Source organism: Mustela erminea, chromosome 15 (assembly GCF_009829155.1).
Source record: "Mustela erminea isolate mMusErm1 chromosome 15, mMusErm1.Pri, whole genome shotgun sequence".
Taxonomy (NCBI): domain Eukaryota; kingdom Metazoa; phylum Chordata; class Mammalia; order Carnivora; family Mustelidae; genus Mustela; species Mustela erminea.
In genome coordinates, this window is record NC_045628.1 from 29,979,961 (window position 1) to 30,007,917 (window position 27,957).

At 40.8% G+C, this 27,957-nt stretch overlaps 1 protein-coding gene across 3 annotated transcripts in view; it reads right to left on the minus strand.

Annotated features, from left to right (window-relative positions):
• SLAIN1 (SLAIN motif family member 1) overlaps positions 1–12,561 on the minus strand; it is a 58,903-nt gene extending 46,342 nt beyond the window's left edge. The window contains exon 1 of one of the 3 annotated variants that reach the window (XM_032314654.1): positions 11,773–12,557. In XM_032314654.1, the coding sequence (XP_032170545.1) occupies positions 11,773–12,377 (605 nt within the window). In that variant the 5' untranslated portion in view covers positions 12,378–12,557. Of the gene's footprint in view, positions 1–11,772 lie in introns of all 3 variants that reach the window. The other 2 variants (XM_032314655.1, XM_032314656.1) reach the window with 2 other exon arrangements.
• Positions 12,562–27,957: the final 15,396 nt, after the last annotated feature.

The window sequence follows — 27,957 nt, forward strand, 5'->3', positions numbered from 1 at the left end:
ACAACTCAGTCTCCTATGACAAGATTAACACCCACCTATGTAAATCCATCCTTTCCACCACCAGCAGCCCCCCCCCCACCTTGCTAAAAGACCCCTGAAGAGTCCAGTGTCCCATAGCTCACTCTAATTCCCCAAGTTCAGGCTAGCCTAAGTCAGCTGTTCTCAACCTCTGGTGCATCGAAATCTCTTAGTGGGCTGTTAAAACACAAACTGCTAACACTCGACTGCAGGCAGGTCTAATCTACCTGATTCAGAAGGTTTGGACTGTGGTCAAAGAACGTGACTGTCTGACAAGTTTCCAGGTGATGCTCGTACTGCTGTCTGGAGACCTCACCTGGAGATGGACGCACCAATGGCTGGATGGCTAAAATGGCTTGCCAATCTCAGATGGCTAAGCCAATCTGAATCCCTGCGGCATTCCTGTTTGCCCCATCACTGGCTTAGGCACAAGCTCTGGATACAATTCTAGCCACTAAAAACTAATGGGAAATATTCTGATGGGCACATGGGCAAGTTTCTCATGTTTAAAGCTGTCACAAAAGACCCATTTATATGCTTGCCTACAACACATGCACGTATGTTGCAATACCCACAATGAAAAGCCTAGGCCCAGGTTTCACTGCTGAATTCTACCAAATACCACAGAGAAAAGAAATTGAAGACCAATATCCCTCATGAGCACAGAAGCAAAAATCTGGATATTTTAGCAAATTGAGTCCAACTGCATATAAAAGGGATACTTCATTGTTAGGAAGTGGGGTTTATCCCAGGAATGAAAGGTTGGTTTAACATTCAGTCAGTGTAGGTTACCATAGAAAAGGCAAGATAATCTCAAAAACAAAAAAGCATCTGACACCCATCCCTGATTCAAACAAACAAACAAAACAAAACTCTCAGCAAATTAAGAAGGAAACACTTTCTGATTAAAGGTATGTACAAAAACAGCATTCTTAACAGTGAAAGGCTGAATATTCTTCCCCTAACATCAGGAACAAAACAAGGACTAGAGGTTCTAGTTAGTACAATCACACAGTAAATTAAAACATTTAGACTGGATATAAGTAGTCAATCTATCTTTATTCAGAGATGACGTGATCATCTCTGCAAAAAATCTGAGGAACCTACAAAAAAGATACTCAAACTAACGATGGAGTTTAGGAAAAAAGACTCTAGCATACCAGATGAACACACTACAGTTAACTGCATGTCTATGCTAGGGACAATCAGTATTGTTGAAAATTCACTTCCCATTTACACCAAAACCGTAAGATGCCTAAGGATAAATCTGATAAAGGATGTCAAGCCCCATGTGCTAAAAACTATAAAACACTCTGAGAGAAATTAAAGATATAAATGGGAAGACAGACCATGTTCACAGATCAGAAGACTAAATATTAAGATGTCAATTATCCTTAAATGTATCCATTTAATAAATCCCAAAAGTTCAGTAAACTTCTTGAAGAAATTTGAAAGCTGATTTCTGAGATTCATATGGAAATGCAAAGACACTAGAACAGTCGAAACAACATTGGAAAAAAAGAGTGAAGTTGGAGAGCTACCGGTGAGTGGGACACATTACAAACCTATAGCAGTGAAGACAGTTGAGGAGGACAGTGAAGACAAACAGATCAATGGGGAAACAAGATGGTCCAGAACTGCACATGTACGGAAAACTGATTCTTGGTGAAGTATAAAGACAATTCAATGAAGAAAGGATAGCCTTTTGAGCAAATCATGCTGAAACAAATGTCACAACCACTCAATTCCACTATGGCACCCCCAAAGCACCACATGGGAGTGCTCAATGCTTGACCTCCCATGCTAACTCGGGGAGGACAGGAATTAATATACGAATTAAATGACTGCATTTAATTCTATATACAAAAAATAAATTTTGAGCCATACATTACACAATACCCAAAGTTAACTCAAAACAGAGATATAAAAACGTCAAACCTGGAGCTATAAAATTTTTAAAAGAAACCATAAGAAAAGTCTTTGTGTCTTTGGGTTGGCAAATATTTCTTACATAGAATTTCTTATATGGAAAAATATGATCCATTAAAGAAAAAAATTTTTTATCAATTCGACTTCACTAAAACTACAATTACAACTTTGCTCGTTGAAAGACACTAACAGAAGAATAAATGATAAACCAGAGTGGGTAAAAATATTTGCAAATCACATATGATTAAAAAAAAAAACTTGTATGTAGACAGATATAAAAACTCTGCGTACTCAATAATAAACCCAATTTTTAAAAATGGACAAAAAATTAAAACAGACATTTCAACAAAGAAAATCTATGAATGAACAGCATATAGAAAATATGCTCATCATTTGTCAGGAGGTAAATGCAAAGTAGAATAACACTTTAGTATTAATATGCACCTATTAGAATGGCTAAAATTAAAAAGCCTGACCACGGCAAGCATGACAAGCACAAATGAAATTCTCGTACAGTGCTGGCAGAAATAGGAAACAGCCTAACCACTTTGGGAAAGATTTTGGCAGCTTCCTAAAAAGTTAACATACACCTATTCCTGTTCCAGCCTCTCAAGAGCCATTAAGTATTTATCCAAAAGATATGAATGCATGTGTCCACACAAAGACTTATTTGTAATAGCCAAAACTTGAAAACAGCCCAAGCGTTCATTAAAAGATGAATGGATAAAAAAAAAAAAAAACATTGTTCCATGCGTATAATCTAATAGTTCTCCCAATAAAAAGAAATGAACTACTGTTTCATGTAACACAGAAGAATTTTAAAATAACTCTCAATCCTAAGCAGCCAGACCAAAAACAAATGAAGAAACGGCACATACTATATAATTTCATAGATATGAAAGTATAGAAAGCGCAAACTAACCTAGACTGACGGGAGAGCAGACCAGTGGCTGGGTGCCCTGGTGGGAAGTAAGCGGGAGCAGGAGAGAGGAAATGCAGAGGGCCACAAGAAAACTTGGAGCATTAAGATATGGTTCACTCTCTTGACTCTAGTGATGGTTTTATGGGGATATATATGTATGCCAAAACCTATCAAATAGTACATTTTAATATATGCAGCTTACGCTTCACTTATACCTCAATAAAGTTTTAAAAAAAGATCTTACAAAAGCAATTATTTTCTGTCCTTCTGTGTCGAGACTTGAGCAGCCTTTCCAGGTGAATGGAATTCAGGTGAAACAACAAGCAGGTGCCACAGCCCTGACATAAACGGGCCACTAAACTAGTCAACTATGGAACTTTATTTTATTTTATTTTATTTTATTTTATTTTATTTTATTTTATTTTATTTTATTTTATTTTAGAGGTGAGGGGGAGAGAGATTGCAGGGAGAGAGAGAATCTTAAGCAGGCTCCATGCCCAGTGCGGAGCCTAACACAGGGCTCAATCTCAGATCCTGAGATCACAACCTGAGCCGCAATCAAGAGTTGGATGCTTAACTGACTGTGCCCCCAGGTGCCTTTTTCTTATTTACTTAGCTTTTTTTTTTTTTTTTTAAAGAGAGAGAGAATGGAACTTATCTTTAGACTTCTTTAATAAGTTATCCCTACTGTTTTATATACACACAAATTCATTCTACTGCCAGAGTCTCTGCTTGTTCTCAAACCCCTCTCCCTGCCCCAAGAAGCCACTGGGTGAAGCACTGTTCTGCTCATTACCTCTAGCATCATAAGAACTGCTCTTACCTTCTATTACAAAGCTTCCACCAACCAGTCTACCTCAGGATTTTAGGTACTCCCACGAGTTGGATTTTTTTCTGGTAGTTTTTTGTGGGGTTTCGTTTTGTTGTTTTTGCTTATAGGGGAACTCCGAAGATTTCCTTTATCTGTTAGGGTCTATGCACTATAGTTCCTTCATTGGACCACACAGACTCATAGCATATTCAAATGCAGCATTGCCCCCACCACCTCTTCCCCACCACGACCCAAGACCAGAGGATGGCCCAGAAGCTCTGACTTCAGGCACAAATTCAGCTGAAGGAGGGATGAAGTACTTTACTGAAACAGAGAGGTGAAATGAACACCTCCATGTCGACTGGCTCAAACTTTAGTCCCATTTTCCCTTTACTATTCCTAGACCTGTCTTGTGTTACTCTTTTATTTCCCAGGAGTACAGAAACTTGGGTCCAGAGACAGATGAACCCAAGAGAAGACCGAGGCATCCTGAAAGTTGAACTGGCTACCCACCCAAACCCTTGTTGAAGAGCTCCACCCACACAGAGCTTTAGATCAACTTCAACGCCCCCCTCTTTGGTGCAAATAATCAGTGACACCAGAAACTTAGAACATTCCTTTTAAATTGAAAGCTGAGACCAAAAGTAGAGGGAAAGAAGAACTGAGAAAACAACAGAGAGAACTGATGAAAAATCCGAGATAACCATAACTGGTATCATCTGAGAGAAAAAGTTACATTCACAAATAATAATAATAAGATATTAAAAAAAGAAAGATTCTTCATTCTTGGAAAATGAAACTTTTAGCATATACAAAAAATTCAGTAAGTGAGTTTGAAAGATCAAGTTGAAGCAGTCTCCCAGATGCAAAACAAAGACACAGATTTACAATGAAAGAAGACAAACAAAAAAAATTAAATGACTGCATCAGGTGGGCCTACATCTGATTATTGCAAGTTCTAAAACACAAACATATATATATGCACACACATGGAGAGAAGATTATTTTAAAAGGGGGGGGACAGAAAATTTTGAGAATTGAAGGCAGGCCATTGAATTCTCAAGTGAGAACACCCATAAATGTCCAGTACCACAAATAAGAGAGGCCCATACCAAGATACAACATGGCATTTTAGAAAACTAGGGATAAAAAAACACTACAAAAGAAGTCAAGGATTAGATATCCAAACCACAGGACACTTCAATATCTAAAACCTAATAAAAATTAGAACAAAATGAAACAATGCCTTCAAACATAAGAGAAAGTGACTTAGGCTTATTATACCCAGCCCAACTATGAATCTTTCATGAGGCTAGAATAAAGACATTTTTAAATAAGCAGAATTTCACATTATCCTTCTCATAATAATGCCCTTTCTCAGAAAACTACTGGAGGCTGTGCCCACCCCCACTAGATTAAACAAAATATATGAGGACAAAGAATTTTAAAAATGGGAGGTCCTACATAAGCAAGAAACCTAAGAAATTCCCATTAACACAGCACTGTGCATGCAGCCTAAGAAGTAAACAGTAAAGACCGGAGCAATGGGCTTAAAAGTTCCAGAAGGGATGGCATTACAAAGTAAATTGTTAAAAACAGACTTAAAAGACTGTCAAGTATGCATGACCTTATCAAGGAATTTATGGCTCCAGGAGAGTATTTGAAAAAGTAATTCATAATAGGGATTAAAGAAATTGAAGGGGGAAAAGAGAGGTCATTAGTAACTCTTGGAGGAAAAAAGGGATGAGAGGAAAATAACATATAATTAACAGGGCTCAGTTAATAACCACTATAGTCATAATACAAGTGTTACATAGCATTTAACACAAAAATAATGAAAACCATTATGAGAAGGGAAAGATGACATTGTGGAGTGGGGATGAGGAGAAGAGAGCTTAGTCTTCATCTTCCAGAACAAGTCTACAGACGTCTAAGATCATATAGTACAAATGACTGCTCAGAAATAAAGAGCAAAAGAAACAACCATATGAGAATCAAGTGATGCCTGTGCAGAGGACTCAGAGGTCCGAATGATAGAGGGCTCCTGCTTTCTGTAAAAAGCCTCGCTATTTACATTCTGCTTATTGCATTACTTTGATAAAACTTTAGAAGCACTGTGCAAAGCGTGAAGACAATGGATCATTTTCAGAGTCAGTCTCCAAACAACGCACCCAGGATAGCTCTGAGCCTACTATTTCTATGGGGAGGCCTAGAGCTGGACCTAAAGAAACAGGAAGATGGAGATCACAGAGCTACAAACTCCTGGAGTGTGACATAACACCAATATTAGATAAGCAGGGTAAAACCTGTATTCGCCCCAAATAGCTCCAATCTTCCAAAAAGTCATAAAAACCACCTTATTTGTTGTCATTACAGTATTCCATTTTGCCATCATTAATGCCACATACCTCCTAGTGACTTATAAACTGCTCTTTCAATTTCTCTAGTTCCACTGATGAAACTATATTAGAATCTAGCAAGAGACAAGAAAAACCCTCACCTAAAACTTGAGAATTCTTCAAATATTAGGAAAGCTATCTTTGAAAACATCACACTCTAATTTTCTTTAACTTTGCATCAAGACCTTCCAAAGGCATGTGACTAGAAACAATTAGCTTTCTCGTAGAATCTCCATACATTTCACATTCTGGATGCCCTCACTTAACTTCACTCCCATGCTAACACAGGGAGGACAGGAACAACATCAAACCTGCCATCAGAATAATCACCTGAGTGCTTCAAAGGACTTTTACAACTATCTAGAAAAAAAAAAAAAATCAGTTATTCTCAAGTAAATGTTTGATTCTAAAGTCATCCTTCTGATAACACAAAAACAAATGATACGGCAAAACATATGCATATGTTTTACATGCCTGTCACTAAGAAGGAATATGTGGCAATTTTCAGACGTGTAATTTAAGAGCTTTCAAACATCACAAGTCCTATTTTAAGGAAAGCTGAAGCATCAGCACTGATAGGCAATCAATCAATCTTCGGGGGAACTGAAGCATCTGATTCACCAGCGCCCACTAGAGCCACACTCGGCAGCCACCGCAAAGCAAATTCACAACCACTAAGCTATTAAAAGGACACACGAAGCCCAAATGGGAGTTACAGAATTGTCCTACAGCAGACTCTACCACTGTCCCTCCACAGTTAGAGCTGGATTCTATTCTGGTGTCTCACAGCAGGGTTTCAAAGACCTCAGCACATACTTCACTCCACTCCGTTTGCCTCTAGAAAACACTGCGGTTTTCAATTAGCATTGTCAGAAAGTGAAGCACCCTCTGGTCTTTTCACTGAAAATCAATTATGGGGGGAAAAAAAAAAAGACCAGTTCAGGTGGTCTAATTTAGCTGTGCCATATGTACAGTACAAGGTGTTCAGCAGCTTTGATGGAGAATTGGCAAGGATTTCAGCCAGCTGTCGAGGGTCGTGGTGTTACACTCGAAAGATGAATAGCTCATTCATTAAATTTTCCTTAATTTGTACATAGCACTCTTTCCCCTTTATAATCATGACTTTTCTACTGTCCTTTCCATTGGGTAACTTTAAAATCTCTGCCACGTCCCTTTTACATAAGTTTCAATATTCTTCTAATTGCCATTCCCCTAAAATAAAGGCCCTGCAGGACTGAATTTTCTGTTAGCTGGCATATCATTATCTTGACATTTTCTGAATATGGACTTCTCTCCCTGACTGAGGTGCGCAAGACCTGACTTTCCCCGGTGCTACCCTCTTCAGAGAGCTGGGCTTCTCCACCTGCTTTCTTCAACACCATTTTGCTTTCAGATGGTGTAAAATGGAGTTTTTCTGACTGTGACCTTAACGCACAAATATATTTACTATTTCGGCCCAGGGCACACACATGTAAAACTTAAACAAGTTCAATCGATACAAATTTGTATCACAAGATATGCTGCCTTCTGATTTTAAATTCTACTGCTCTTCATTTTTTAAAGAAGAAATGCTGGTCAAGCCACTAAACTGACCTTATGACACGCTGACGGTCATAACCAAGCTCGGGAAGAACAGCCGTGCTGTACACACTTCGGAATCGGTCTCAACCATCTGAACTGTGGTTTTAACCTTTCAGTAAATAACTGGAGGAGCTTTTAAAGTCGATTCACCGCACACTTCAGTCCCTCAGTCAGGAAATAGGGGAGCTGAAATAGGTCATGGAAAGGTCTAGAGTGAAGTTAACAACTTACTGCTCCTCTGGCCACTTCACACCAATCTGTTCTCTTTTCCTGATACCCTGCTGCTTCTCAGCTTGGTGACACGGGACAGTGATTTTGAAAACATCCTTCCATACACACTGGCAAATCATCCAGGCATATGTTCCAAGTATGTATCAAAGTCACCATCCTTGGAGCTTAATTTGCTCCTGAAATTCAGAACCCCCCCCCTTTCTAGCCTATGGTTTTCTGGAGAGCTAAGGTTGTCAAATTAGTAGCGATCCCTGAAGAGCCCATGTAGCAGGACGTGAAGTTTACTATGGGATTATAACAATTGGACTTAAGAATTAAGGTTCTAGGGGGCGCCTGGGTGGCTCAGTCAGTTAAGCATCTGACTCTTGATTTTGGCTCAGGTCATGACCTCAGGGTTGTGGGATCAAGCCCAGCGTGGGGCTCTGTGCTCAGCAGGGGGTCTGCTTGAGATTCTCCCTCTGTCCTTCTCCCTGCTCATGTGCTTTCACGCTCTCTAAAATAAATAAGTCTTTAAAAAAAAAAAAAATTAAGGTCCTGGAACTACAATCCAATTTCCTGAGACATTTACTTCTAGCAGCCCTACGCTAAGATTAAAGAAAAAATAATTTAAATTCAACTGAGATAAATATTTGAAGAAATGAGACAACTGTTTTATTTCAAAGATTTTCATCAAAATGAAAAGGAGAACACACTATACTTCTCACAAAGTTTTGGTTTTTTATTAACAAAAGATACTTGTTAAATAATTGTTAAATAATTGGTTAAATAATTGTTTGGAAAAAAAGACCTAAGAGACTTGATTGATCATTCATTAACTAATGAACTATCATCAAGCAAATACTGATTCTACAATTAACGGTTTTCCTCCTACACATAATTCTTGAGCCAAGCATTGTCGGGGTTGTTAATAAAAGGTGAAGAGTTACAAGGTTTTATTAGAAAAAAATGGGACTTACATGAAAGAACTTCTAAAATATTCAAAGATTAATCTACATCTGTGAACTTTCTTTCCTGAAGATAAGACATCTTGCGGGAAATACTGTTCTAAATAATCAAATATCAATTTTAAGTCATCAGGATAAAATCATGATAAAAATGCATGAAAAATTATAGGGGAGACCATCAACAGTACATGGGTCCTTAATAAATATTGTTACTTTAACAATGATGCAACTGTTACAGGGAGACAAAGATGTCCAAGATAGGTTCAGTGAAAGGCAGTTTAAAAAATACTGATGTGCATTTAAGGATTTGGATAATTATGTTTGTATCTTGAAGGTTCTGCAGAATGTTAACAGTTAAACTCTGAATCATGGTAATGAATTCAGGACAAGAGGAAATACTCCTATGACTTCATACTCACATCTGTGAGGGCTTTTTTCTTCCACGGTGAAAATGTAAAACTATTTTCAAGTATTTTTAGAATAATCAGGTACTTATTATCCACTACAGTTGTTTCCTAACAGGCGAAATAAAGGTAAGCTGTCTCCCTGCAAACATGTGAGGCAATCCAAATGAAAAACACCCTGTTTGTGAGACTACAGGACAGGGACGTACACAGTTTACAGCGATGAAGAGCGTCATCAGCATTAACAAGTAGGTTCAACTTGGACAATGAGGCCTGCTACTTGTTCATCAATAGGCCAAGATAATGTAATAAAAAATATTTTAATGTATAAGGTGTCAGGACAGAAAGTTTTCTGTAAATCAGGTGACCTTAAAAATGTTTTAATTACATTCCACCAAAGAGTAATTATCCCTCCATTTTTCCACATGGGATTCTAGTCCTAAATTTCTTCTGAGAAAGACATGCTGTAAAACAGTGTGCCGCTTGTCTGTGGAAACATCCATAAAGTGTCGGAACATTGATTTATGTACTCCCCTGAATATTTGATGAGTGAAATTAGTAGAACCTGCTATACTTTACATCCACTTCAAACCATCTCAAGTGCTAACAGAGGGATTCCATTAAGCAGATCATTTTTCCCCCAAAGTTATTCCAATACTATTTTGACAAAAATTAAACTATGAAAAGCCTGCCTATCAAAATTCTAGCAGTAGCTGGATGATAAATAGGTAGAAGTCCATTCAATGGAAAAAAATTTGTAATTCTATTAGCTATGTATATACCAACCCAATTGAATACACTTATAAAATCATAACTATATCACAGGTTTTAAAATGCTAACATTTTTAATGGATAGGATTGATGCCCATCAAAAATACAAATAAGTTGCCTTCTACCATTCACGTATCTCCACAAAAGGCCAAGTGGGCCCTAAATCAAGATAACATAATTTGGAAGTAGCATAAGGGCTTATAGTGATTATAACCCAAGAACCGCCATGAGAGCACTTTCTAGTACCATGCTCAGGATGAAACTGTTTACAATACAGCCTGGGCTCCACAAACACAAAGGTGTCATTTCTAAAGAATGGCTCAAAGCTACGCAGAGAGGGGAGTTGTTCTGATCTTTACAACTTGAGCAACCAGCACAGTTGCCCACAGGTGGAGCACTAAGGAGGAGGAGGAGGAGGAGGAGGAGGAGGAGAAGGATGCTTTATTGTAGCTCCATCCGTTTTGATTCTCCGAATCAGGCCAACTAGCTAATGCACGTTACCATTAAGAGTTCTGAGAGTATAAGGGAACACCACAGGTCTCAACGGGGAAACCGGTAGGATTCTCCATTCTCATTCCCTCTGTGGGATCATGCAACAGGACCACAGAGAAAGTAGGGAAAACCCAGCTTGCAAAAAACAGGAAGGGTCAGAAGTAGAAGGACCCAAGGTAAAAGGACAACTGTGCTTCATGCCGCAGCTCCGGAAAGGTGAAGGCTGTTCGTTTTCCCTGCAGGAACTTAAGTCTGACCTCCTCTGAGGCTTCAACTCATCTTACCATGTCCCACTACCTCTCCTGATGGAGGAAAGCAAAGGAACCAACCAGAAGTCAGTCATGAAAGGACTAACCCCATGAGAAAGGAGCATGAAAAATAAGGGAATCAGACCCCCCCCAAAGTTACTCATTGATGGAAAACAGAGCTAGCCAGATTTCAAATGAAAAGACGCTGCCAACCACAAGTCTTCTGATAACCAACTCACGGTTTCTAAAAAAAATAAAATAAAATAAAAAGTTGCTTCTCTCTTTTCTTCAATCAACGGTTCAGTTTTAAAAATTGAAGAAAGGTCCTTGATTTCTAAGTAACCGTACTTTCATGTTGCCACTCCATTCCCTGAAAAAGCCCTCGTTTTTGACACCATTACGGGCAGGAAAGCCCGTGAGGGCAGCATATTTCAAAAAGCAAGTCAGCCTTTGAAACGAGACGCTATCAACGAAAAGGCAGCGCAGGAGGACACGCGACTGCACAAGTCCAGCTGCAAGCACGACTCTCTAAGGAGAGATCGATCCGTCCCTGGGCGGCTTGGGACGCCACGGGACGAGACCGCAGAGCTCGCAAATCCTGCCCAGCGTTCGTTTGGAAGGAAAGACCAGAACAGTCGCAGACTGAGGCCAACCCCTACCCATCCCCCGCTACTCCCAAAAATGACGGGGGGGGGGGGGGGGCAGGACTGAGTGACAAAAAGATGGCACGGATTTTTTAGTTAATGCTAACAGGGAGCTGGGGACCGAGTCATCAGCGCAGAGCAGAAGACAGGGAGATGCAGGGGACCCATTCATCCCCAGCTGGCTCAGCCTGAGCTACGAGAAACAGGTTTCCGCCCCCGTGAAAAGCCTCCGCTCCTCGCCCAGTTGGGCACCTGCCAGGCCACCACGTCCGGGGGCAAGGACGAGGTCCCCCTCTCCTCCCCGGCCCACGCCCTCCCCCGCCGTCCCGGGGCCTCCGAGGCCGGGGTTCCGGGGGAAGGAGCGGAGCCCGGCAATACCAGGTGTAGTCGTCCTCGTCCCGCCAGGCGGCTACGCTCTCCAGGTCCAGCGGCTCCACCTCGTCCAGCAGCGTGGGGGGCGGCGAGGGCGGCGCGGCGGCTCCCCCCGGCGGCGTCCCCGCGCCCCCCGGCTCCGGCCCGCCGCCGCCCGCGCCGAAGAAGCCCGCCGCCGGCTTGAAGTAGACGAAGGGCGCCTCGGGGGGCTGCGCCAGGCTGCAGAGCAGGGAGGGCGCCGGGCTGGGCAGGCAGTAGGTCCCCGAGAACGCGGGGCTGGAGCCGCCGCTGCCACCGCCGCCGGCGCCCAACGCCAACCCGAGCCCCAGAGCCCCCGAGGCGGCGGCGGCGGCGGCCGGGGGGCTCCGCGGACCCAACGGGCTGCAGGCCCCGGCGGGGGGCGGCGCGGCGGGCGGCGGCGGCGGCAGCAGCAGCAGGTGCGGGGCGGCGGCCGCGCTGGCCGCCCGGCTCCGCAGCTGCTCGTTCTGCTTCTCCAGCTTGCGCACTAGCTCCTGCAGCTTCTTCACCTCCAGCTCCGCGTTCACCACCGGCCCGGAGCCCGCTCCGGAGCCGCCCCCCGCCGAGGCGCATTTCACCTGCTCCGCCATCATCGTGGGCCCCGAAGGCGCCGCGGCCGCCGGGGTGGTGCGCGCCGCCGCGCCCCGCTCCTCGAGCCGCGGAGAGACTATGGCTCCTTCCCTGCCACCCGGGCCCGGGGCGCCCACCACGCTGGGACAGAGGCCGAGCCGGCTGTTCGCATCAGCACCGGGCCCCAGCCTCCGGCCGAGGCAGCCGCCGCCAAACAGCTCTGCACATGCTCAGAGCGTCCCTCCAGTCCCCTGGGCGCCGCGACGGCTCCGGGTTTTAGCCGCGGCCCCGGGGCGGGGCGGGGCGATGCCGGGGGGGCGGGGCCGGTGGAGGACCTGCCGCGGGGAAAGAGGAACTCGGGAGGGCGGGGCAGGCAGCGGAGGCCGGGGTCCTGGGGCCGCCGCCCGCGCGCTACCTAGCCCTAGGTGCCTGATTGGACCTGGCCCGAACTTTCCCGCCACAGGCGCTTCCGCAGCTGCGGGGAGAGCGAACTGTGCGGATCTCCGAGCCTGTTCCAAAAAAGCCGCTGCAGGTGTCTGCCCTGGAGGAGTGCACGCCGCGCCCTCTCGTTTGCGACGGTCTAGGAGCTTGTGCTCAGTGACCTTAGCCACTAGCCACTGGCTGAGGAACCAGAGGGCCAGGGACCGTTATCCTAAGGGCTGGGAAATGAGAAAGTGGAACAGAAAGACTTGGAGACCATGCTATTCATCCACTAATTGGTAACCCAGAGACAAAATGGTGGGAGAGGAGCACAAGGAGAAAGAAGAAATCCTGAGAGTGGCCCGCTGCTGAAGAGCCGGGTGTTTAGTTTATTCTAAAAGAGTCGAATTCAAATTATTCTGTTACCACCGATGTTTGTCATAATAATGCTAGAGCATTTTCCATACTATGTATATTCTTACCTTTATCAGACAAAAGATATTTGAGCACTTAACTGTTTTGGACACGATTCTAAGAGCTGGCCATCGAGCATTGAACAAAACAAGCAAAAATCGGGGCACCTGGGTGGCTCCGTCAGTTAAGTGTCTGCCTTAGGCTCAGGTCATTATCCCAGGGTCCTGGGATCGAGCCCCATGTTGGGCTCCCTGCTCAACAGGGAGACCGCTTCTCCCTCTCCCTCTGCCTCTTCCCCTGTTTGTGCGTGCTCTCTCTCACTCTCTCTCTCTCTCTCGCTCACTCTGTCTCTCAAATAAATAAAATATTTTAAAAAAAGCAAAAATCATCACAGGCGAAACCTGAGTAAAACTGTATAGCGCTCCATCTCCTTAATAACTGACAAGCTGTTAGGTCACACTTACGGGGTGGAAGGGGACGGAGAAAAAAAGAAATGAGAAAAAGAAAACCTTCGGACTCTTTCCCAGTATCCCTAAACTCACCTGCAAGGCTGCTTTTTTTTATATCTTTTGGAAACCACTGGCAAATCTGCCCGGGAGAGGGGAGCGGAGAAGCTTTTAGGCAGAAAAATGGAATTCAGTTTCCATCAATCAGTATTGACCTAGCATTGCAAGTGTTTAACACGATCGGGAAAAAGTCTGAGATTGTATTATGAGAAAAGTCCACACAACTGGTTCTCATCCTCAGATGATAGGCCATCTAGTAAGAGTTCCTGCTCCAGGACTTTGCATACTGATCGTTGTGACAATGTTCCACATCGCTCTGTAACTGCATGCACATTTTATCATTGGTTTTAGATTTTGGCTCTGTGCCCTCCTGCTCTGAAACACTTGTGTCTTCTCAGTTATCAATCAATATCTGTGGCTTCTGCCTGTAGGGTGGGTGATCTGCGTTTAACTTGCATGGTGAGGGCTTCCATAAATTGGAGAAGTATGTGTGATAACTACTCAGACCCTTCCAGTCTGGAGTTCCCCCTTGCTAGACCACCACTGAACCACCTGTATCACCTTTCCAAGTTTCGGCCTATCTTCTGGACATCCTGGTGACTACTAAAACCTGGAGAAGTGGAATAATACTCCTGAAAGTCCTAAGTAAAGAATCTATTGAAGGATTTTTCCGCATGCTCAGTGGCAGATGCGGGTAGCAGGAACCCTGCAACACAAAGAAAGGGAGACAACAGACACAATGAGAACAAAGAGCTGCGAGCTTCCCCATTAGCAAAAGAAATTGGGAAGAGACACATAATAGTGAAGACAGCAAGAATTCAGATGTAAAGAAAAGCAGTCATTTCACTACAAAATGTATATACTCTAGAGAAGCAGTGAAATAAACAGCCCACACCTCCCCCATTTACTCACTACGGTCTACGGAATATAGCCAAGCAACCAGTAGTCAAGTCTTAGAACTGTGTCTTCTAAGTCACAGTTATCAAATAAAACATTAGTGTTTAAAAAGTAAGTGTTCACTGCAATTTAGACATAGAATAGAGATGACACATTCTGCCCTAAATTTCTTTTCTTCATTCTTCTTCTGAAAAGAAAAATTTGCCCTCTTCACAACTGTTTTAAAAAGTATGAAATGACTCATGTCCAGAGAAATTTTAAACAATTTCTTTTCCTTTCTATTAAAGCATCTCTTTTTGTCTCCCCTTCTGTGAGCTACTCATGTACACACACCAGAGAGGACCAGAATGTACACAGATTTTAACTTGGTATCCCCAGGATGCCTGTCTCTTTAACACGTAATTAAAGAGGTTGATGGTGTCAAGGTTTTAATTAAGCAGTCTTGATTTTTTATTTTGATGCAAATTTGCAAAGCTTTATGCTTTGAAAGAAATTGCATGCATAGTTGCTCCACTTTAAGTTATTATTATTTTAAATAAAATATATGATTTCAGAGGCTTATGAAATATAAAAGTGCACATCTCATTAAGAACTTTGCTTTAACAATGCATTTGAAATACCATAAAGTGCTGAGAAACATCCATATATCACACAATCAAACCAGATAGATAAATAAATGCATATTTCTCTATTGTTTCCCATTGCTTAAGCTTCAGAACTATGGTCACTAAGTCATTTTACTGAACTTAAAGAGAAAAAAATAACTTTTTTTGATTTGTATGTTTGCATATATCTTTAACACTGTCTATGGACATTAAATTGACCTCGCCACAGAACTGAAAAGGCAGCAGTTTCTTCTTGAGTGTGTAAATCTAATTCTCTGAGGGAATCTAGGAACAGCTTGTTATTATCCTAGTTTTACAGATGGGACCTAACAAGGTTAGGCAACTCGCCCAAATTCAGGCATGAAAACAATGACGGCTCTCAGCATAGTTTTTAGTGGTGCAACCACTCTTTTCCTTATATCCTTGTCTTAGGGTAAAAGTCCTCTAAGAGGGAGCCCCATTCATTTTAAATGTAAATTTTCCATCAGTGCAATGGACATACCCTAAGATGGGCACCACATTTATCATGCCCATAGATCCAATTACTCTAAGAAGAGGAAATCACTTTAAGTGTTTAACCTAAGATCAAAGATCCCCAACTGTGTTTTCTAGTTCAATCAGACTATGGTGTTTGATTTCGTTTGCCTCTTAATGAAGATTCCTGATTGTCCATATAGAATAAACTCGAATACTGTGGGTCCCCACTGCCTTGATACAGTTCCCCACACAGTGTCTAGCACATAACAAAGACACATTGAATTTTTTTTAAGAATAAATGAATAAATAAATCAATCCCCAAGTTTTAGCTGGAATTTAGACAAAAACGTAAGTAGATATTTCCATAAGCCTCATTTATGGTGTGGTAACATCATGGAAGGATTTAGAGGGCTTTTTGCAACCCCATAATAATTGATTATTTCACATCTGGACCAATTAAAAGCTAGAATCATACTTGCTACATCTAATGTGTTCATTTTAACATGCAGTGATAATGCAGAGAGAAAACAAAAATACGCAAGCCACATATTATATAAATAATCCCTGTGTGGGTTGCCGTGTTCAAACCCCACCCAACTCTACCTCTCGAATTCGGGCCAATAACCCATTTAATTATACCCTGTAAAGTTACATATAGTAGTAGTTATAATAGTAATAATGATAGTTATTCTGTTTATATGAAAAGCTATATTTGTCAGAGACCTCTTTAATAAATACTTATTACATGTCTATTATGTTCAAGTCACAATGCTAGATGATTTTTAGATGTGAGTAAGACAGTGTCTCTTTAAATGTGAGTAAGACAGTGTCTCCACCACCAAGACCTTTATCTGGCTGGAGAAAGAAGCATATTCATAATTAACTGTAGTACAAGACCGTGTGTTAAGTGTCATGGCAAAAATACAAGTCAACAGTATAGGGAGTGTCCAAGTAAAGGCAATTAATTTTGGCTAAAAAATTTAGGAAGAAACCATGGGGCATTGGGACAAGTATTGTGACATTCATTTATCAGACAGGATATCAAAGCAATAATAGAACTAGGGTTAGGGCGCCCATCTCTAATTTCTGATCAGTATTATTTCCTTTGTGGTCACTTTGTTTCGTTTTTATAAATAGCTCACATATCTACCACTCCCCTTAAAATGAAACTTTTTACAATTTACCTTAATAGTAGCAATTGGTGTTTACTAACTGCTAGTACCTGTTCCAAACCCTTTACTAGCATTAAGGCATTTAATCACCCAATAGCCCTTTGAGGTAGTTTCTGTTATTATCCCTGTTTTATAAATGAGGAAACTGAGGCCCAGAGAGGTTCAACACTCTTACCTAGCCAGTAAGCAGGAGAACCAGGATTTGAAGAGAGGCGGTCTGGCTGCAGGGTCTGGGCTTGTAAAATGGAGTATTTCCCTTTGAGTCTTAGGCAGCACCGGCCAGAATACCCTGTTCGGGTCACAGTGGCTTATCAATAAAAACTATTTACTAATGCAAAATCAATAGCAAAGAACATCTTGAACAAAGTCTGATACATTAATCAGCAAATATTACTGGAACTTACAAAGTTACCCAGCACAGATTAGAAAACAGTAGGTTTCCAAGATCAACAAAGTTGCCAGTGCTGGTACAACCTTTGCAACAGTACGTGGGCACACTCATTCTATGCTTCTTTCTGCACAAACAGCATAACAGCATTCATTGTCACTGCTTTGTCCTGCATTTCTAGCCATTTAGCTTCTTCTTATATCAATTCCACTCTGAAGAATACTCAAAACGAACAATGTTGGACTATGTCCCCCTGAACAGATCCCGTCATGATTATTGAAATACAAAAACAAAAACAAAAATTCAGAAACTTTTTTCAAATTTAGAAACTTTTTTTTTTTTTAAACCACAAGATGGTTTGCATTTCTTGAAAACGAGTGTGTGAGATAACTTCAATCCTGAAGGATAACATCAGGCTGAAAAGCATCTTGAATTTTTTTCAAAATGTGTTAACTTCATGAGAGAAAAACTAATCTATAGGGCTTGAGTCTCACTGGCAAAAATCGGTTTGTATGCTACCCACCGTCATACTGGTATCTGCCCTAGAGGTTTTGAAAGTATTTCGATATAGAACAATCTATTTTCTTGTTTTCCTCAAATGTTCCTGCCATCATAAAAGTCAACGTGGTAGAGAGTGTTCTTTTTTTAATTCAAAAGAGTTATTCTTCTTTGATAATTTCCAGGATGTTTGTAAAACTCCCTTGCAAAAAAGTTGCAGTCATACCAGAGTCTTGCAAACCAAAGTCAGAAATTATTTCAAAGACTGTGTGACATTCAGGGCAACAAGACCTCCTACGATAATGGATTCTTCCATCCTCCTTCAAGGCACTAGCCTGGTTTCAAGGACATGACTATCCAAATCTAAGTAAATGGCAGTGAAAGGTGGCATACAGAAAATACCTCAGCATTCTCTCCAGCAGATAACTGTTCACATTCTAGAGGTCGGAAACCAGTCTGAAAAAAAGTAGTTACAAGTTTATCCAAAATAAACAATCAGTGAGTGTCTAACGATGGTCTGTGCACAATTAATTTTCAGAAAAGAATAGTAATTATACCAGAAAGGGCTGGTCTGTGTTTCAGCTATAAAATCTCATCCTAAATGTTTCCCAGTGACAGTGGTTCTAATCGTGCCCTAGAGGATTGTGCCATTATGATTATAGATATGTTCTTATTTCTGATCTCTAGAAGTATGATTTGTTTGTTTTCAGAAAGGAAGATACGTCAATTAGCAGGAAATACTTCATTAAAGGTATGATTGCCTTCACCAAAACAGAATACAAAAAAGCTCAAAGATGAATGCGTTCTTGGCAACTGAAGAAGAGCCAAATGGTTGGGACAGGGACGAATTAGCCACCAAGCAGTTTTGCAAAATCTATCATCAGCTTAAAGCCTCTGTTTTCAGACTCTGGGCTTTATTTGGTGATATTTTAAGCACTTTTTTTAAAAGGGTGTTGGAGTTTGGGGAGGGCTGAGAGAGTGGGAGGATCTTAGGCAGGCTCCATACTGGGCTTCCAGCATGTACAGTTGATCTCAGATCTCATGACGCTGAAATCATGACCTGAGCCAAAATCAGGAGTCCAGAGCTTGAGCACCTGGGTGGCTCAGTGGGTTAAAACCTCTGCCTTTGGCTCAGGTCACGATCCTAGGATCCTGGGATCGAGTCCTGCATTGGGCTCTCTGCTCAGCAGGGAGCCTACTTCCCTTCCTCTCTCTCTGCCTGCCTTTCTGCCTACCTGTGATCTCTGTCAAATAAATGAATAAAATTAGAAGAAAAAAAAAAAGGAGTCCGAAGCTTAGTGGACTGAGTCACCCAGGTGCCCCAGAACTTTTTCTTAGTCTGTGGAATACAGTATCTGAAAGCTCCCAGATGCTACTAAAAAATTGGAGACAGAGCAAACAAGAAATAATAAAACAGGCTGACGAGGTGATCAGGTCAATAGATTGCAAAAGCAGCGCCAAAGAAGAAAATTGAAAATAATTTATCTTGTAGAAGACAAAAACCCAGAGAGTAACTGGAACCCTAACTTGGATATCAGATGGTGGCAATCTGTCCCTTTGATGCCTTACACATGTGGACAGACAGGAAGAGAGTGAGAGGAGGCCTCAGAAGAGTGTCAACCTCACTCAGGTACCTGGGCTCAGGGAGGCTCCATGTCCATGCTTTCTAACAGCCAGCCTAAGAACAAAGGGTCTGGCCAACTGTACCCTAATTCAAAAATGTGGCAAAAACGCCTTCTACTTACGTTTCATTGACCTAAGCAAGTCATATGGCTGTACATAACTTCCCAGCACCATGGAGATGCAATCAAACCACGTGACTAAAAGAACTGGAAATATTTAGTGTACCACACCGAATTATAATTCACTCTTACGTAAATGTTTCTTGCTACTAAAAATACTTAAGGTTAATCTTACCTCAAATATTTTGGCAGAGTCCCATAAATCTTGCAATCTCCTGTTTTTGTGGTTGTTTGCCTGTAAATTCATTGCAATCGTGTCTTAGGTTTGTTTGTAACATTAAAGAAAATTTTTGTTTGTATATATATATGATTTTTAAATCACCTTTTATGGGCGCCTGGGTAGCTCAGTTGGTTAAGCAACTGCCTTCGGCTCAGGTCACCGTCCCTGAGTCCCAGGATGGAGTCCCGCATCAGGCTCCCAGCTCCACGGGGAGTCTGCTTCTCCCTCTGACCTTCTCACCTCTCATGCTCTCTCTCACTGTCTCTCTCTCAAATAAATAAATAAAAACTTTTAAAAAAATAAATAAATAAATCACCTTTTACAATATCGAGTCCTAATTTAATGGCATGGTGACTAGGGGTTATGATCTATATTAATCTGATTCTCTGAAAAAAATTCTTGAGGTGTAATTGACATACAGCATTATACTAGTTTCAGGTGTAAAACATAATGATTTGATATTTGTATATATTGCAAAATGGTTTGTATATATTGAAAAATAAGTCAGGTTGACACCCATCACCACACACAATTACAAACATTTTTTTCCTTGTGATGAGGACTTTGAAGTGCTACTTTCTTAGAAGTTTTCAAATATATGATACAGTATGTTCGATCATGTACCTCCTGCTGCCTGTTATGCCCCCATGACTTATTGGTTTTATAACTAGAAATTTGTACCACCTTCATCCACTTTGCCTTCTCCCATGTCCCCTCTGGCAACCACCAATCTGTTCTATCTATGGGTTTCTTGTTTTGTTTTGTTTTGTTTTGTTTTTAGATTCCAAGTATCAAGGAGATCCTATGGTATTTGTTTTTCTCTGTCTGATTTATTTCACTCCGGTTCATTGAAATTTGATGAGACTTCCTTTGCACCCTGTACACTGTCAATATTTGGAAATATTCTATGAGTATTTGAATAGTATGTATACGTTTAATTTGTTGGATACATACCCACATATATAATTTATATACATATAAATATTACATTTATTTAAAGTTAGATTTATAAAAATATATAATTTGTGTGTATTTCTTTGAAATAATGTTGCTTATATTATTCAGATCTTCTACCGGTCTAAGTTATCTATCAATTACTGACAGAAAAGTGTTTAAATGTCCTATTGTAAGAATGTATATATAAATACACATATATTTGTTGTATTAAATATTTTATGTATCCATGGTCATCATTTATATATTTGTAGATAATTCCATTTATTATTATGCTATGTCTCCTTCATCCTTTTCAATGTCTTTTTGCCCTAAAATATAATTTGCTTAAAACTGATAATATTAATATTGCTATACCAGCTTTCTTTCAGTTAGTATTTTTATCTTCTCTTCCTACTATGTTGCTTTATTTTAGAAGAGATTTGCATGAGGTACATATAGTTAAATTCTGTTTTATCATCCAGTCTGATTGTCTGTTATTTATTAAGTGAATTCATTTCTTGTGATTATTGGCATTTCTGGACTTATTTCTATCATAATATTTTGTGGTTTTTGTTTACCATATTTTTTCCTTTTCTGCTTTTTCTTAGATTTATACATTTTTTATAGTCCACTTTTTCCATTCTGTTGATTTAGAAATTATGCATTTTACCAATTAAAAAATTGGCAGGAAGGTACCGCAGTGGTTTAATTGTGTTGTTTTATGTTAGTTAGGCACCCAACCCTTGATCTCAGTTCAGGTATTGATGTCAGGGTCATGAGTTTAAGCCCCATGCTGGGCTCCAAGCTGGGTGTGGAGACTACTTAAAAAAAGAAATGGGCAAAAGACATGAACAGACATGTCTCTAAAGAAGACATCTAGATGACCATAAGACACATGAAAAGGTGTTAACATTACTCACCATCAGGGAAATGCAAATCAAAACCATAGTAAGATATCTCCTCATACCTGTCAGAATGGCTAAAATAAAAAACACAAGAAACAGCAAGTGTTAGTGAGGATGTGGAGAGAAAGCAACCCTCACGCACTGTGATTGGAATGCAAACTGGTGCAACCACTGTGGAAAACACTATGGAGTTTCTTCAAAAAATTAAAAATAGAACTACCCTGTGATCCAGTAATGACACTACTGGGTATTTACCCAAAAATATAAAAACACTATCTCAAAAGGATATATGTACCCCTATGTTTATTGCAGCATCGTTTACATTTGCCAAATTATGGAAGTAACCCTTGTGTCCATCAACAGATGAATGGATAGGGATAGCCTGGGTGGCTCAGCTAAGTTTCTACCTTCCGCTCAGGTCATGATCCCAGGGTCCTGGAATCAAGTGTCACATTGGGCTCCTTGCTCAGCGGAGAGCCTGTTTCTCCTTCTCCTTCTTCTTGCACTCTCCCTGCTTGTACTCTCTCTCTGTGTCAAATAAATAAATAGAATTAAAAAAAAAAAAACAGAGACAAGCAGTAAGAGCATTTAAAAAAAAAAGAGTCTGTTTCTTGGTTTGTCTCTCTCTCTCTTTTCTTTACTTGTTCATTGTTTTGTTTCTAACATTCCACATATGAATGAGATCATATGGTATTTGTCTTTCTCTGACTGACTTAGTTTGCTTAGTGTTGTTATACTCTGTAGTTCCATCTCTGTTACTGCAAACAGTGAGTTTCATTCTTTTTTATGGCTGAGAAATATTCCATTTATACACACACACACACATATATAATATCTCTTTTTTATCCATTCATCTCTTTTTAAAAATATTTTATTTATTTATTTGACACAGAGAGAGAGAGATCACAAGGAGGCAGAGAGAGAGGAGGAAGCAGGCTCCCTGCTGAGCAGAGAGCCCGATGTGGGGCTCGATCCTACGACTCTGATATCATGACCCGAGCCAAAGGCAGAGGCTTAACCCACTGAGCCACCCAGGAGCCCTCTTTTTTTTTTTTTTTTTTTTTTTTTTTAAAGACTTATTCCTTTATTTTAGAGACAGAGCTGGAACAGCGGTAGGGAGAGAGGGAGAGAGGGAGAGAAGCAGACTCCCTGATGAACACAGAGCCGGACATGGGGCTTGATCCCACAACACTGACATCTAACCTGAGCTGACATCAAGTCAGATGCTTAACCAACCGAGCCACCCAGGTGCCCCAAGAAACAGTGTCTTAACTATAGAGAACAAACTGATGGTTACCAGAGGGGAGGTGGGTGGGGGAGACGGGTGAAACAGGTGACGGGGAGTAAGCATACACCAATCACGATGAGCACTGAGCTATGTACAGAACTGCTGAGTCACTAAATTGTACACCTGAAAGTAATATAACGCTGGTATGTTAACTACTGGAATGAAAATTCTGAGTAGATAGGTATTTTCCTATGAACTTCAAAGATACAATTTTATCTCTTCTGTCATCTCCTGCCAATGTGAAGTCCAGGTGTAGCTACCCTGTCTTTTCTTCCTGGTACATTTTAAGAATATATTTGAATTTTGTTGTCTTATGTTAATGTGTCTAAAGGTGCATTTACTTTTAGTCTTCTGGAGTATTCTTTCCATCTGACAGCCCATATTTTACATAAGCTTTGAAAATTCTCAGTTTTTATCCCTCTTCTTGTTACTTCTGCACCCATTCTCTTCTGGGATTCTGTGGGGGGAGGGAGTGGGGTGTGAGTGTGAGTGCACATGTGTGTATGTGTGTTTGTATGCCTCTGGCATGTGTTCACTCATTCATTCATTCATAACTATCTCCATATCACTCTATCTCCATATCTCTTAACTGATCTTTCATATGCGTTTTTTCTCTTCGCTTCTCTGCTATATTCTTGGTGAAGTCCTGTGAATTGTTTCCCAATTCATTTGTATTATTTTAATTATCCCAGTTTAGTGTTTATCCACTCAACTAAGTTTTAAAGACCACCCTTTTTTTTTTTTTTGCGTCATTTCTCACTCCTTTTTGGAAAGATGCTAGTGTTTTTTATATCTCTTTGATAGCTCTAGATATCGTGAAATCTTCTTAAGATAGCATGTTTATTTTTATTTCATGCAGAATGATTTTATTTCCCAATATTTGGTTTTACTTGGCTTCATTCTTGGTTTTAATATTCTTTGTATGTTTTGAAATTTTGGTTTTTTGATCCACCTGGATTTGGTGCTACTTTCCTTTTTCTTTCTCTTACTTTTCCTTATTTAAAAGATTTTGTGGTTGCCTCACCTCAGCCCCTACAACCCAGAGTCCAACACCGGATCTGCTCTTGATGTCCATATTCCACCATGACACTGGGAATAGTATAAAGTCAGATATTTTGGCTACGTTTGGCCTTGAAAGTTGAGTCCATCCTGATGTCTGTCTTGGTACTCAGATTTTTAATCAGCTGTTGCTCTGGGAAGCAAATGGCAGCGCCTTTTTGCAGCCTCTCTTCCCAGGATGGAGACCAAGGATGGAGGAGGGGAGAATGACTTGCCACTTCTCCACAGTCCGAGGCACTTGCATCTGCGCTGCCTCGGCCACACGTGGTGCTGAGAATGGCAGTCCTGTGGCTTCTGTCCCATATTTCTCTTCCATTCCTGGTCCATACAGAGAACTTTTTTCTCCCAGTTTTATTCCCTGGGATGTGGAATCTGTGGGTGGTTCAAAATATGAACTTTGCCACTTTGATAAGAGGTCTACACTCTTTCATTATATGATAAAAAAACAAAAACAAAAACAAACAAACAAAAAAACCCTAGTGCATTCATCCTAGCCCCACTCCACAGCAGATGTCTGACTGTGCGCTAGCTCTCTCTGCAGGTTACAACCCCACTTGGCCTCTAGTGCGCCATGGACGGTATGCCATTTCATGGGTATGTTGTCCCTGATCACAGAATGAGACGAAGCTACGGTGATTTTAAACTTCTCTCTCTGATGTAAAAACCAGGAGGTAAATTGCATAAAACATCTTCTCACCAAAAAAAAAAAAAAAAAAATCACATGCATTTAGGTATAGTGATATGCTCTCTGTGTCAGTCTAGAAGAGTCAACTGGGCCGTGGCGGCAGCTTTCTCTCTGCTGGTGCCTCCTAGAAACTGTAGTCTCATAACTCTTGTGCTCCTACTTCTTGGTCACGAGTGAGGGAAAGAAAGCGGATAAAAATCAAGCACTAGCTGGCCAAAGAAACCACAAACAGCCCACTGTTTAAGATGAGTTGTAATGGATTTTGAAAGCTAGGATAAATGATACGTTTAAAATAAACATCTCGGAATCATACTTGTGATGTTTTTCTCCCCTTTCTTGGCAAAGAGTGGGATGGAGAAGAGGAGGGAGGTTTACATTTGGATTTGTTTTAAAATTTCAAAAGCTGTTCTTTTAAATTTACCATCTGTTCCTTCAGTGCTTCAAAGTGGCTACGGTGAAGGTAACTGTTCGGGGAGACCAGACAGAAGCGTGGTGTAATCGGGTATGGCTTGACCCCTACTGTGCCTTTCTAATGGAGGGAGACCAACTCATTGTGAGTCCTGTCACATTACAAGAGAGTTTCTCTGCAAATATGTTAGCCCTGGCGTCACACACAGGGGAGATAAGAATTAGTTTATAGACGTGCTTGTGAATCATCTGAATATGAGGTGCTAATTCTTTTTTTTTTTTTTAAGATTTTATTTATTTATTTGACAGATCACAAGTAGGCAGAGAGGCCGGCAGAGAGAGAGGGGGAAGCAGGCTCCCTGCTGAGCAGAGAGCCCGATGCAGGGCTCAATCCCAGGACCCTGGAATCATGACCTGAGCTGAAGGCAGAGGCCTTAATCCACTGAGCCACCCGGGTACCCCTGAGGTGCTAATCCTGAGAAGAAGACTCTACCATCCTCCGAGCCGGACTTCACACATAAACAGTACCTCCACTGATCTTACATAACACCAAGTAACTATGCTTAACCCATGCGATTTGTCTTTGCTTAAGAAAGAGTCATCCATAGGGTCAGTTTTCAGAGTCTCTCCTTTTCCTAGAGATACTTTGACTTGAATTGAAGAAATTGCGAGACATGTATTGTTGATCGTGGTATCGATATGGTTCTTTAGAGACTGTGACATGTGCACTCAGCCATAAAGCAAATGAGTGTTACATTTGTGTCCCTGAGTACTGGTGTTAATAGCATAGGAGAAAAGGGATCTCCACTAAGATCATGAGTTCAACTTCTTATCCTAAACTGAACTGGAGTATCAGTTCAAACTCCTTTGCAGTACAAAATATTTATTTTTAGCACTAGTCACTGAAATTGCTTAGAGATACTGACCAACACAATAGCAATGAGTTACCCTAGTGCCTCGGTTTTGGTCTTAAAATACCTTTTTTTTTTTTTTTCCCCCACAAAAAGAGATCAGGGTTCTTGAAACCTGGTTGGAAGTCTGAGGTACGAAATGTGGTAGATGATCCTGAAACTTTTTATCAGGAGCCAGTAGGATTGTGTCAAAAAGACCCAGGAACCAACTTCAATAAGTTCCCACTATCTGAAGATTACACAACTCAAGTGACAATATAAGGAGAGGGACTGCCATAATTAAAGCGCATCAAATATACTTACTGACACTTACACACATAGATCATCTTTGGAGCATATGAAGGGCTTTGGGTTATCATTTTGAAAACTAGTAAATAAAGGAGAAAGACTTTATTCTATCTTTTTTATACAAATTATGGGTAACCAAATTAGTGATGAGAGAAGGTATCTTTCAATGGCTGTGTTCTGGCTAACAAATGAACAAGGAACAATAGAAGGAGAATATCGCTTTTTATAGTCTCAGGCAAATTGCTAATATCACAAAATGAGAAATATTTTGCACCTCTCGTGAAAGGACCCAACACCACTTGCTAGGTAGTCTTCATACTTGCACCACACCACCACCAAACCTGGTATCTCAAGACATGGGAATAAGGCCAGGAAACACTTATAAAATACAACAAAAATATAAACTGCAGGAAACTATAAGACAAGTGACCCAGCTTCTTTTCTTTCTCCCCCTTCTTCCCCTTCTCCTTCTTCTACAAAACATACAAAATTCCAAAGGGGAAAAAAAAGAGAGAGAGATGGAGACAACATGTATAGATTAAAGGAGATAAGAGCATGTTAACCAGATGCAGTGTACAGAGTTTTCTGAACCATGATTCAAAAAAAACTCAAATAGAGAACATTTATAGCACAATTTGGGAAATGGCAGCACTGATTAGATATTTGAGGGGATTAAGGAATTGTAGCTGATTTGGGAAATATATTGGTGATATGGTGTCATGTTTTAAAAGTGTAAGGATGGTAAATGTCATACAGAAAGCATCCTATTTTAACCACCATTGAATCAGTCTCCTGAAGCCTGAAGTAAGGGGGAGGCGGGTCACGGAGGTAGAAAGGAAGGGTTGCTGCCTCCTTTTTCCAGAAGAATAAACTATAAAATGTATTTCAAGCTTGGTTTTAGTTCACCCTGAAGCATGCGCGTGAGTCGTTTAACAAATGAACCCACGATGCTGTTAAGACACGTAGATGGTGGAAAAAGTTTTCTCTCTGGCTCATTTTTCTCTAGTAAAGAAAGAGTATTGAAACTTTGTCACAGATTCAAACATCTCCACGTATACTAGAGAATAGAAGTCAACACTTCATGAGAGAGTTAAACATACAGACATATGCCTGCATTTTAGAATTTTGTGTTTGTTAGAGGCTAGTAGAATCCTAAGACTTTCCCCCTGCTCTCCCTAAATTAACCATCCAATACAGAGTAGAAGACAACCATTTAAGAGGCGCCTGGGTGGCTCAGTGGGTTGGGCCGCTGCCTTCGGCTCGGGTCGTGATCTCGGGGTCCTGGGATCGAGTCCCGTATCGGGCTCTCTGCTCAGCAGGGAGCCTGCTTCCTTCTCTCTCTCTCTGCCTGCCTCTCAGTATACTTGTGATTTCTCTCTGTCAAATAAATAAATAAAATCTTTAAAAAAAAAAAAAGAGTATGAAATAATAAAGAAAAAGGAATCTTCGAGGCTGAATATTTTGATACTTATATATTTTTTCTTCCCATGATACATATTTCCTTTTCCATATCAAAGTATCATGGAATCAAGCCCTTTGCTGTATACACCTGTAGCATTTCTTAAATGGTTTTGCCTTCACTTTCCCCAAGATGTGACATCTCTGAAATAGTGAGATATTAGACCCAGAAACATATGCATGGAAAATGAAACAGTTGGTATCCAGTGAATGAAAGTTACTATTATTGTATCAGAAAAAAAAATATTGGCATATGCTTTGATTTTCACCCATTTTCCGGACTGTCAAAGAAAATTTGCATCAGGGAACCCAATTTTCCACCTCTT